Source organism: Anoplophora glabripennis, unplaced genomic scaffold, assembly GCF_000390285.2.
Source record: "Anoplophora glabripennis isolate ALB-LARVAE unplaced genomic scaffold, Agla_2.0 scaffold1, whole genome shotgun sequence".
NCBI lineage: Eukaryota > Metazoa > Arthropoda > Insecta > Coleoptera > Cerambycidae > Anoplophora > Anoplophora glabripennis.
Genome location: NW_019417028.1, coordinates 2,494,217 through 2,507,796, shown reverse-complemented (window position 1 = coordinate 2,507,796; position 13,580 = coordinate 2,494,217). Strand labels below are relative to the sequence as shown.

General features: G+C 35.3%; 1 protein-coding gene across 1 annotated transcript in view; it reads left to right on the top strand.

The window, feature by feature from the left end:
• LOC108910349 (protein unc-13 homolog B) overlaps window positions 1–13,580 on the top strand; it is a 465,101-nt gene that overhangs the window by 128,473 nt on the left and 323,048 nt on the right. Inside the window, exons 9-11 of the mRNA XM_018715183.1 lie at window positions 7,324–7,448; window positions 10,136–10,250; window positions 11,090–12,543. Coding sequence (XP_018570699.1) covers window positions 7,324–7,448; window positions 10,136–10,250; window positions 11,090–12,543 — 1,694 coding nt within the window. The remainder of the gene's footprint in view (window positions 1–7,323; window positions 7,449–10,135; window positions 10,251–11,089; window positions 12,544–13,580) is intronic.

The following is a 13,580-nucleotide window of genomic DNA, read 5'->3' as shown; positions in this document are numbered from 1 at the left end:
CATGATTCATTCGATTTGTAACTAGACATGTTTTGTAAAAAATTTAATTGCAAACATTTTTTTCCTCTTCCATTTTCGCCTAAAATCAACTCTTGAAAAGATACATAATTAAATAGGAAGAAAAATGTGACATTTTTCGAATTTTTTTAACATAATGTGCAGCCAAAAGTTAAGCCCACGTTTTTTTTTATGCTCATAGAAAAATTTTCATTTTTAGTGATATTTGAAAGCCAAAAAGCCAAAAATCTCCGTGGATATACGATTCACCCAAATATGGCTTTTTGAAACAGATACAGACTGGACTATTATGGAATTTGGTGCATACAACTTATAACAAAGTATCCGCGTATTTCAATTTTCTTGTAACTGTAAAACGTAGAACGGATTTTCATTTGCGCAAATAGAATCTTGCTGAAAAATATCGAAATCCGATTTTTATGACTTCGAAGCTGCGCTATTTTATAGAAACGTACACGACTTATTTTGCGAGTTGCCGTAACCAGGAGAAGGAAACAAATATTTAAACGTTTTTAAAATCCAATCGTGGCAAACATTTTTCATTTGAAATTAATTTGTTTGCTACTTTCATTCCGTACGTCATTGAATTGAATTCTTTTTATTTATGTCACTGAAAAGCAACGTTGAGTCACATTTTGGTTCAAATTTCCATTTCTTTTTTGACGCCTGTAACTCCTCTCTTACTTGATCAAAAGCAATTGTAACATGCACAAGCAATCTCCGATTTTTGGGGTGAAAAGATCAAAGTTGGCAATTTTTTTCCAATATGGTTATAAGGATAAGACCCAAAAAAGAAACTCCTGGATACAGATAAGCCAGGAAGTTCGTAAGAGGACCATCGAAGGAGATAGCATTGGACCAAAGTCGTTATTGACAAGGATAACAGTACGACTGGTAACTGGACATTGCAGCTGCATTGTAAGATAGATCTGATAGAAGCGTCAGTCCATGTGCTCGAATACGAAGATCTAACAAGGCGGAAGAGAAAAAACTGTGTGAAAGAGACACTATTCAGGTTGTCGAGCCTATTTAGAAGACTAAAGTCAGATGAAAATCGTGGAGGTCCACAATGGAGATATGGATGGATACAACCTAACTCCCTTTGAGAGAGAGATTTGACAGTAGCCAAAGAACTTCTATCATGCAGATCAAAATGGCTCTTGAAACAGTACGAAAAACAGATGGAGTTACAGAAGTGTTTATCAATTTTTTTCTTCGAAGTGAAGATCCAAGTTCTTTTGGGAAATAAATCAAATTTCTGTAACAATTTACAAACATTTTTACAGAGTAGCACAAAATTTGCATTTTAATAGTGTTTGCAAATTGTCAGATAAGTTTTAATCATATCGCGAACAGGTTGAGACAAGTTCATTTTCAAGCAAAAATTTCGAATAAACGTCTCTAATTCCATCCGTTTTTGGTATATCAAGGCCGGTGATTTCAGGAAAGCGAATGTCAACTGTTTGATATTTCGAAGAGTTGAAAATATAAAAATATGCCAAATAGGAAATAATCCTGCAATTCAGTCCGTTCCATCGCCTCCAAAAGAGGAGTAGAGAGAAAAATAATTGTACAAACAAAATTATTTATGCTACGTTTCTTGAGATACACTGACCACCCTGGATACTGCTTATTTTTTTATAAAATTTTATACATATTATGAGGAAATTGATAAAATCAATGTGTGAAGTTTTAAGGAAAAAATTCTCTACTTTATTTTGTTTCACCAAAGAAACCAATTTTGAAAACTCGTGTCAGCTTCACTATTACACATTGCATAATAATAGGTACAAGTGTAGTATATCCCTATTCCACGTAAGAGTACATGAAATCATGTCAATTTCTGACGGGAAGCACTTAAAAGCCCCCCCCCCCCTTTTACATCTTTCCTTAAAATTGCCATCAAATGGAAACGGCCGTTAACATTCAACTAAGCGAATATTTTGAATACTTTGAAGTCACGCATCCATTTTCCTCCCGTCTGCCTCTCTCCATTCATTGAAGTCAATTATTTCCTTTGTGCCTTTCGAAGCTCCTGAAAAAAAAAGTAGTTTAAGGTAACAATGCCCGCTTTTTAAAAACTTATTTATTTATGAAACCAGAAATGGGGCGTAGCTACCAAGGATTAATATGCACAGAGTGGTTCTCGGTAGAAAAAAAGTGGTACAAAAATTAGTTAGAGCAATATCATATAATATTTTGTAACAATATAGATAATGGGTATACGACGCCTATACAGAAAATTTAAATAACTTTTTTTATTAAAAATTTAAAAATATATCTATTTCTCTGAAAAGATAGTTTACATTTTTTAGAGTAGAATGAAAAAAAAAATTTATAAAATTCATAAGTTTTTCTGGTTGCCATGATTTTTTATCATGGCAATCATCACTCATTATAGCCCGTGTATCTAAAATTTGACTTGCTATATTTCGATACTTAAATCAGTGTTTTCACATGTCGCGAATGTATCTTTATAGCCCAGTAAATTAAAAAAAAATTGTACAAAAATTCGTTTCAGATTGGTTTAGGCAAAAAGAAATAATATTTCCCAAAAAGTATCGGTTTAAAACAACAAGATCATTGTTTAAACAATGATTATAATTGCCCCATATTAAAAAAAACGTTAAAATTGGTCCACAATTACCGGAGTTATCGCAAAATTTTCGGACAGTTAAGTTTGAAGTCTCGGGACGTTTAAGATTTGAAGTCTCGGGACGTTTCTGTTTTAGTTCTCCCACCACATTCCAGGTGTAAAAATGTATTCGAGGACGTTTTTTAAAGGGTTAAAAATTAGTATAAAATGCATTTTTTCAATATCTTTAACCGTTATTATGAAGTTTAAGGGTTGATTGATTTATTCCCGAAATTTCAAGTCTTAATATTTATAAATAAACAAGTTATGAATTTAAAAAAAAACGCTATCTCGGCTAAAAATGGTCCTAGAACAATTTTTTTAACTCGTGAAAAATTACCAGGATTACGAATATCAAAGCGGCTTTAAAAAATATTCATTATTCGCAAAGTTATTAACGAAAAACCTTATAAACAAATTACACTATTCGTTTATACGCCGTTTTGAGGAGGTTAGCATATGAAATTACAATTTCCAATTGCATATCTTGAAAATATAAGTCAAGACGAAACAAATGAGCCCTCATAAGGCCCTTTATTATAACGCTAACAACCGCGTTTTTGCAATTGAAAAAATGCTATTTCTAATAAACAAATGCAAAAATTCGTGAACAAATAAATATTTCTTTACGAAATTTTCAGCATTCCTCAAGTGTAACAAAATACAACTTATACTGCAGTTTAGAGACGATTTAAGCTCTTTTCTTCTATTTATAGCAAATTCAAATTTCGCTGGTTTTTGCAATTATTTAAACAAATTGTTAATGGATTTTAATTTAGCAGGTCTCAAATGAAGCGTTTTTTGAAAAACCTATAAGTATAAACAAAAGCAAAAGCTCCTGTTTGAGAGCATTTTTTAATACAGCTAAAAACTCCATTTTTGGTAATTTTTGCATTATAATCATTATAGTCCTGTAGCCAGGGGGATCCCAACTGCCTCCTTCATTTAGATGGAGTTACCCAAGGGTTTTTTTATGTATTTTGAGCTGCAGAACACGAATTTTTTGGGTAGAAGTTTGCCCGGATGTCGATAAGTTTTTTATTAACAAAATACTGAGAACTTAGTTTTTGGCAAAATAAAAAGTTGTTGTTCTTTGACCCATTTTAAGAAGAAAATGTCTCTTGCGATTTTTTGCATAGTTTTCGAGATAAACGCCGTTAAAAACTCGAAAAATGCAATTTTCAATTGTTAATAATTATTTATTGAATAGGTATTTTGTAATTCTGCTGACGGCGTTTGAAAGTTCACGTTAAATACTGTAAGAAGGCAACCGCTCTCTTCCATACATGGCGGCGCACCCTTCTGAACGCTCAATCGCTATTTGTTTATAGCTTCAAATAACAGTGGAAAAAACAAATTTTCACACTGCAATTTTACTGATAATTTGTAATATTTAACGTGAACTTTCAAACGCCGTCATCGGAATTACAAAATACCTATTCAATCAAAAATTATTAACAATTGAAAATCGCAAAAATTGCATTTTTCGAGTTTTTAACGGCGTTTATCTCGAAAACTATGCGTTTAACAAAAAAATTGCAAGAGATATTTTCTTCTTAAAATGGGTCAAAAACTAAATTCTCAGTATTATGCAAGTTTTTTGTTAATAAAAAAACTTATCGACATCCGGGCAAACTTTTACCCAAAAAATTCGTGTTCTGCAGCTCAGAATACATAAAAAAAACCCTTGGGTAACTCCATCTAAATAAAGGAGGCAATTGAGACCCCCCAGGCTACAGGACTATTATTTAAACAATGATCTTGTTGTTTTAAACCGATACCTTTTGGGAAATATTATTTCTTTTTGCCTAAACTAACGATTAAACCAAGTTTCAATCTGAAACGAATTACCTTTTGATTTACATGTATTACAAATTTCATTTACTGGGCTATTATGTTTATCCGTAGAATGTATTTCAAGAAACACGCAAAGGAACATCTGCTAATAATTACCTTCATTATTCACTTGTTCCACAGGTTGTTCTTTATATATTGCGCCGCTTTCCTTACTATCAGGCGATCGATCTCTTCATGAAATTGATTAACTGTATAAGGAGGGGAAACATAACATCGTTTTACGTTAAATTAGGATCACTTTTGGGAAAAAAATTAACGGATCTGTGTAGTTGTCAATATTTCTTTAATTTTTAAGGGTATTTCCTATTGCATATCCTTCTCAACGTTGTTCTCTTAATTAGAAGAAGTTCAAGTCAGAAAATCCTTATTAACATAAATTTAAAACTGATTAAATATAAAAAAAATCTCAAGATATAATAAACCATCTTTATGTCTGAATTAGAATTCGCAGCTTTAAATATAACTTCTAGCACTGAGGTAGATATATTTTAAGTTCACACAAGTTTTGCCACGATCTACAGCAAAATGTAATTTCCGATCTATTTTCTTTTATGTATAAAACGGAATGCCTGTACCTAAATAGTTCTTGAACCGACTATAAGGAAAGAAATATTTTCTTTATATTCAAACGCATTGCATTTCAGTTGGATTTAAATTTTATTTCCTGGAATTCTAGCCGTGTTCACTACTCTGCCGGGCGAAGTAAAATATGAATATAACAATTTCTCGATAGGTCAAGGTTTACGAACTGGTATTTACAGCTTTTCTTATCTCAGTTGATATACAGGGTGAGTGAACGTTGTGGCAAAGTTCATTTATTGGTAGAGTCAAGAAATGCACATTTTAAAAATAATTTGACTTATACAGGGTGATTCGTTTTCGGAGAGCTGACCAAAGTTGTAATCGTTTAAATGGAACACCCTGTATCTGAGTTGATATTTATATTTTACAAATTATAACCCAGTAAGTGAAATTTGTAATACAAATAAATCAAAAGGTAATTCGTTTCAGATTGAAACTTGGTTTAATCGTTAGTTTAGGCAAAAAGATATAATATTTCCCAAAAAGTATCGGTTTAAAACAACAAGGTCATTGTTTAAACAATGATTATAATGTAAAAATTACCAAAAATGGAGTTTTTTAGCTTATAATAAGGGCGTATAAACAAATAGTGGAATTTGTTTATAAGGTTTTTCGTTAATAACTTTGCGAATAATGAATATTTTTTATTATTTTTGATATTCGTAATCCTGGTAATTTTTCACGAATTTTAAAAAAAATTGATCTAGGACCATTTTTAGACGAGATAGCGTTTTTTTTTTAAATTCATAACTTGTTTATTTATAAACATTAAGACTTGAAATTTCGGAAATAAATCCATCAACCTTTAAACTTCATAATAACGGTTAAAAATATCGAAAAAAAAATGCATTTTATAGTAATTTTTAACCCTTTAAAAAACGTCCTCGAATACATTTTTACACCTGAAATGTGGTGGGGGAAATAAGACAGAAACGTTCCGAGACTTCAATTCATTAACTGCCCGAAAATTTTGCGATTTCTCCGGCAATTGTAGACCAATTTTAACGTGTTTTTTTAATCTGGGGTAGCGCATGAAAATAATAACCACGGCACAGTCCATTTTGTAATAATTAATTATTAATTTGTTATAAACTATTAATTTTGTAAAAAGAAATTTTTTCGAGAAATAATTTTTTACAATGGTAATTTTCTTAAAAAACAATATTTTTATGTAAAAAATTAATAACTTTAAATTCTGCTGTGAATTAATATTATTATTTTTCAATTCGGTCAATGAAAAAAAAAAGTTCGGTACAATTTTAGGGGTGAGTCATCCCCAATGAACACCTTGTAGTGCTTCATTTAACTTTAAATCATAGTCAAAGAAGACCAGTAATAAACCTAAATCATGTACCACATTTGGTTCTTCTGCGATAAAGTGTTGCAGAGACATTAATTTTTTTCGAAATTTAGGGCCCCACTTTGGGGGCTAATAACTCCTCAGGGGTGCAACTTTGTATATAGGTAAGTTTGGTTAAATTACAATATTTTGGACACCCCTACATGCACCTGCCCTGCGCCGGTTTTTATGCGAGACACCCTGTATAAATATCCACTCAAATGCGAGGTGTCCCATTTAAAAAATACAACTTTGGTCAGCCCTCCGAAAACGAATCACCCTGTATAAGTCAAATTATTTTTAAAATGTGCATTTCTTGCTCCCCCTTACCCGAATCTATTTTGAAATATTTTACCTCAATTATATTCTAGCGATAAATCAACTTTGCCACTGCGTTGACTCACCCTGTACAAGGCCAAAGTAAGTCGATTAAAATCGAACAACTTGTGATTTTATACAGAATTTTCCTAAGAAAAGTCGAGTCTGCCAAATGAGTCTTCTTATTTAATGGCGATGTCTACCCTTTAAAAACATGTAAAAACTTTGCTAACTTTTTAATAAATATTTTTTTTCTCATAGAAAATCCTGCGCTTCTTTCGGGACACCCTCTATAAATCACCAAAAATTTTCACACAATGATCCCTTTTGTTACATATTTTTCTTTTTAACATTACATCTCAAACCAAGCATGCAACAATACCGTATTGCTTTGTACTATACTCAACAAAATATTCTCCTTAAGTATTTGTCTAGCCGATTTTCTCCCGACCACTCCTCGACCATCACTTGAACTTAATTTTTTTTTGTGTCGCTTTGCTTAAATTGGGCTCAATACTTGCAATCGTCTTATTCATTTAATTTCTTTTTATATCTTTCTATCGTTCTATTTCAGCCAAGAAGCATGGGTGAGCTGTGAGAGTTCCTTTTACAATCAGAGCGTGGATAGTATCGAAGCAGGATATTCTGTCGAAATGGATTATTACGGAGGGCACCACAATCCAACACGTAATTCAAGAGGTATGTATATATACTTTAATGTAGGTTCTGTTGTTTTTTTTTAAATTAGAACATTTTATGGCAGTTCTTATAGCAGAATTCCATTCCATGAAGCGATAACAAAGTATAATCCTCTTCCTAGAATGTTTTGTAACAAAAATGATCTACTTGTTTTCGAGACATATGGCGTTGTTTCCAAAAAATGTTACATTTACTAAATTATTATTATCACTGAACCTGTTTAACTAAGCAAAGGTAAAATTTTACTGAATTGATGTACAAATCTACCAATGGTGAGGATTACGATCTTTTGATCTAAAATTATAATTAGTTTAAGTAAAAGTCGGTGAAAGAAATCAAATATCAAATTTATTTTCCATTTCCTTAAATCATATTCACATTAGAAATGTCAATCTATTCAAAGTTCTTCTTCACTTTGATGAGCTTTTTCTCCGTCTTCGTCTCGCTTTTCTTCAGTTCGCCGTCTTTCTGCTTCTTCTGGATTGCTTCCGCGTCTCTGGTCTTTCTTTTTTCTAGGGGTATTTTCTCATCGTTGCTGACTTTTTTGGTTTTCTTCTTCAGCGTCTTCTCCCTCGCCTGTTCCCTTTGGTTTCCTCGACTCATTAGTGTACTGTTTGGGACGGGAATGGCTTTTTTTCCCGGTCTATCGACAAAAGTTGCCGCTGCTAACGAAAATTTGATATTTGTGTCAGTTCGAGCAATTTTTGACGTCCGGCTGCTTGATTTCCGCCTCGTATCGTCAATAGCGGGTCATGTAAATGCATCGAAATGTAGGACCAAATTTCGATTTTTGAATCTCTTTGATCTTCTTAGAAGTTTTTATTTAGAAAAGATTGGGAGGCTTGCCCAGATATTGACATCTCCATATATACACCAAACAATTTCCTCATCTACTTTTCCAGTTTTTGCGCACCTATTCTCAACAAGACCCAGTCATTTGAGCAATTTCATTAATATTAATGGTATTTTACATTATTCTTTAAATTTTTTTTTGTTTTATTTTGTTTTTGCCGTTCTAACAATAATTAGCTGTACTTGAGTGCTTTCCAAGGAAATTAAATTGAAATACAAATATCTGATATCAGCGACTTATTGGGCAACTTTTAAAGATCAACAAAGCTTAACAAGAATCAAAATTTGATTCTACAAATACGTGTTGTAGGTGTGGTACACAATACACATCCTACACCTACACGATCTTCTTGGTAATGAAGGAAGGTATAAACATGAATTCCGCGAAAAAAAATGGCTGCAGGAAGGTACCTGGATTTATAACCTATTTCAGTTAACCTTTCATTTCTGAAGGAACCGCAATATCGGAACTTTTTATCCGTGAAATTGTCTTTCAGTCGTAAAGAGGTTGGGACCGATACATAAGAATCGAAATGATAGACGTGACATATTAGACGTCGCCGGTATTTAGGTTTATTTTTTCATGAATTGCTTTTCGTTCACGTTCATTGTTCAGCTCCCCTTTGTAGGTGTATAATAATGTCAGCAGGGATGTAGGAGATCTTAAAATCGGTTTATTACATTAGCCAGTTTGCCCTTTGCTTATTCTAGCCCACACATTGCATTTTCTCCTTAACTTAGTACTTGGATTCCTTCATCGTCTAGTAAATAAATAAAAATATTCATTATTTCGTCATTTTCAGGTTATAAATAATAATAATAAATGCGTATTGTTTCGGAATTTTTACACAAATCTACAAGAAATTAGAAAGTAACAAATGATACATAACCTTAAAATATTCGTCCAATTAACAAATATTAATTTGTAGAAAATCACAGAAATACCGGTAAATATTGTTATGCAACTTGTACAATCAACAGGCATAAAAACACGAAAAATCACAAACGCCTCTGGATTGACATTTAATATACGGTCCTAGTTGTCGATTTTTCCTTGGTAAATTTCTGAAACGCCAACTTATCCAAAAAAAAATTTTGAATGTACAGGGGATTCTTACAAATACAATTTTGTAAAAAAAAAATCAAAAATGCAGTTCGAAAATGATTTTAAAAAACACTTCTGCACGGTACTGGCACTGCGGCAAAGTGTAATAGAAAATGAACGGATACAAAATTGAAAAAATTTTGTTTCCAAGGGAATAAATAAATAAAATTTTATAACACCTATTTTATATCAACAAATTCAAATGCTTTTGCCGCTATTCTTATTAATTAATAAAATTAATTTGTAGTTGTAATTAATAAAATAATTTGATATACTCGATGTTACAACAACTGTTCAAAATTTTGTCCATTCACATGTTGGGCCCGTCTTACCTACTTTCTACGAACTAACACAAATGTTGTCTTGCTTCCCCATGACACAAATGTTTTGCCTCACCATAAATTAAAACTATATTCATCAACTCCCGTATTGCTGTACACGTAAACCATTTTTGACACTTGAAAAACTAATGTAAACACTATCGCAAAAACGCTAATATGTACTAAAATCGGAATTCAATAATCGGAATCGCCTGGAGACTACAGTAGTCCAGCGATGTAAAGGTTGAAAATACTATAACTTCAATATTTTTTTTCTCGGAAATTATAATGATTTTACAAAAATTTTTTTTCTATATTGACTTCAATTTTCATGACGTATCTATTCCCCAATTTTTTGGATACGTTGTGAATCACCCTGTATATTAATTACATCTTTTTTTTATTTTTAGCATTGCGCAGACCAAGTTTAGAGCGCCAAACGACGTTGTATGATGATTCTCCATATTATGGGGAAACTAATTACTACTCCAATTCAGATGTTACCAAAGTCAACTACTTGGTCAGGTAGGTAGACCGTTTCACAATACATGTTTTGGTTTAATAAATATTTATTTGGTTTATGCGTTAAGCTCAGTCTTTGCGTTTATTTCATTGCAGTCAAATAGTGTGACAGTTNCCCAAGAAATCAAAGGCATTTACTGGAGATGAAATATACAAATTTATAACTGAAACACCGGATACTAAGTCGTAGATAAAGTATAGTATTTGCCTCGCGTATAATGGCTATATTACACTCGCCTACGGCTCGTGTAATATAGCCTACATTATACGCTCGTTAAATAATATACTAATTTGGTTTATGCGTTAAGCTCAGTCTTTGCGTTTATTTCATTGCAGTCAAATAGTGTGACAGTTGTCTTGTAAAGAAGGAAACTATGTTTAAAAATGTTCTGTTTTTTGCTGCTTTTTTTTCGTGGTTCTCCGTACACCCTGAATAGTTCAACTGAAATATGCCTATATTTTAAAATACCATTACAATAAATTTAAGTAAATTTTTCGTGGTTCTCCGTAAACCCTGAATAGTTCAACTGAAATATGCCTATATTTTAAAATACCATTACAATAAATTTAAGTAAATTATACTCAAGGCTCAAATTGCCTGCATTGTTAACTGATCTTGAATTCTGGATTTATCTGAAAATATGTCTTCCAAAACGAATAAGAAAATCTGAAGGAATTACTTTTCTTCCAACCTTTTCCCATAAAATGAAAAATAAAAAAGTTCCTCTCCCCTTTTCAACTTTCTCCAATGGAGACATTGTATCTTTAATTCAATCGGTCGTGGCAGTGGCCCATCCACGATACCTACACCACTGATTTCTAACATATAGTTAATGTTACAGTTCCCAGTCCTTCAAGCAGAACAAGAGCTGCGACGAATACTTCGACTCCCTGTCCTACCCGTTCCAGGACGAGCGCTACGGGCAGGACGAGGAGGACCGCCAGTGGGACTCGGGGGGGTTCTACGCCAACGCGGCCCCCATCGGCGCCCAACACAAAGTCGGCAAAAAACTCCCCGCCATCCCAGTTATTCAGAACCACGTGAACAAGCGGCGATCGTCCGCCGCCGCCGTCGACGAAGGCTACCCCTCCTACGAGGACCAATTCAGGCCGACCCCCACCCCCACGGGCCGCAGGCGGATGCCCAGGATTCCAACCAAGAGGTCGGCCAGCCGGCAGAGCTCCCTCAACGAGCCGGAATTGTTCGAGGGCTACCGCACCCCCGAGAACTCCTCGCACAGGGGGGCCAGCCTCCCGCCCACCCCCACGAAGAACACTAAGCTGCTAGCGCGTCTCACCACTCTCTCAACGCCTTTCAACAGCCTCCCGCCCACGCCCGGAAGGCAGCTGCCTCGGCCCAATCTGAATCGCTCCAACGCCAGGACTAAGCGGAACAACTTGATGAAGAGGACTAGCTCCGCGGACTACGCGGACAACCTGGACTCTTACGACAATTACTACATGCGGCCAGGGGCTATCAGCGCGAGGGAAAATTACAATGAAGACTACAACTATGCATATCAGAGTATAGACAACTTGCAAGCACAGGAGGACGATCTAGACGCAACTCCAATGACCAACCTGAGTGATAACAGGACCCTTACCAACGCTAACTACTTGCAATCCAAAACCGACACGTACCAAGACGTGCACAGCAAGAACGAGCCTTACGTGGACGACTACTACTTCAGCATCCAAGACACCGACTACAATGATTACGAGGAGACCCTCCCGTCGCGCCGCAAGAAGCCCCTGGGCAAACGGGAATCCAGTCCATTGCTCCAGCAGAACACGGACAGCCTCGAGTCCCGCGACGACGAGCTCAAGGACTCCTTCGAAACGGCGGTGTCTTCGATGAGCAGCTCCTTGCACCAGCTCAAGTCCACGCCGTACACGGAGTACTCGACCGCGGGAGACATCGTGCTGACCAACACCGCGCCTATGGTGGCTCTAGTGGACAACCTCCAGAAGACCGCTTCCAACGCGATGCAGTACCTGGGGGACCAGCAACAGAACAAAGCGATACCCAACAGCGTCCTGCCCAGCGTCACCGTGGCACAGGTGCACAACAACACCAGCTTGAGGACCAGTAGCCAGAACAGGGGGATGCTGAAGCAGCAGGACTCGGTGGATGGGTCGTTTTATCAGCAGCAGGCGCAGAATAGGTTGGTGGATGAGAGGAGTAATTTCGTGGATCCGTATAGCGAGTACGGCGACCACGAGTCGAACTATTTGGAGACGCAGGAGTCTGTGGAGAGTTACGTGGAGGAGGAGACCGATGGTACCATAACTAACGGTAGGTAGGATGTGTAAAGGGAAATATCTCTTTCTGAATTTTCGGCTGCATGTCCAACTTTAGGTATTTTGGAAACTGAATGAGACACAACATTTTCGGTAAAAATGAATCAGGTACAGAGTCAGTGTTTCGGTTATTTAACGTAACTTCCTCAGCGCACATCCGATTGCCTTTTATATTTCGGAAATAGTTGACATAAAAAGGAATTATCGTCGTATATGGCTTTATTGTTTTCTAAAATATTCTCCATGCACATTAATTCACTTTTTCTTGCGCTTTAACCAATTTTCGAAACACTTTTTTCATTTCGATTGAGGTACCTCTAAAACATGCATTTTGGACGCATCCAATCGCTTTTTCGGGCTTCGAAAAACGCCGACTTCGTAATATATTTTTGATGCACGGGAATTAAAAAAAAGTCATTGGATGCCAAATCAGGGCTGTACGGCGCATCGATTCGACTTTTTCGGTTCTCAAAAAGTCTCTTGTTCGAGCCGATGCACTATGGGACAGGAACCTGAAAAAGTGGCCAAAATACTAAAAGTGCTTCGATTGCTATGAAATGTGGTACTCCAGGTTTTTGAAGTCGCCGATTTCGATTCCGTACTCAAAATTAAGAAATTCAAAATGGCGTATCCAATACGGCGTACGAAAATGCTGAAGATGCTCGGATTGTCCTGAAATTTGGTATTCATAGGTTTTCGGGGTCGCTGATTTCGAATCCGTGCTCAAAGTTAAGAAATTCAAAATGGCGGATCAAATATGGCTTACGAAAATTCTGAAGATGCTCTTATTGTCCTGAAATTTGGTATTAATAGGTTTTCGGTGTCGCTGATTTCGAATCCGTACTCAGAATTTAGAAAATCAGAATGACGGATTCAATATGGCTGACAAAAATACTAATGATGCTCCGATTTTGCTGAAATTTGGTACTGATAGGTTTTTTTGGGACGCTAATTTCGAATCCGTACTCAAAATTCAATAATCCAAAATGGCAGATCCAATACTATGACTATAAAGTTACAAAATGAGATTTT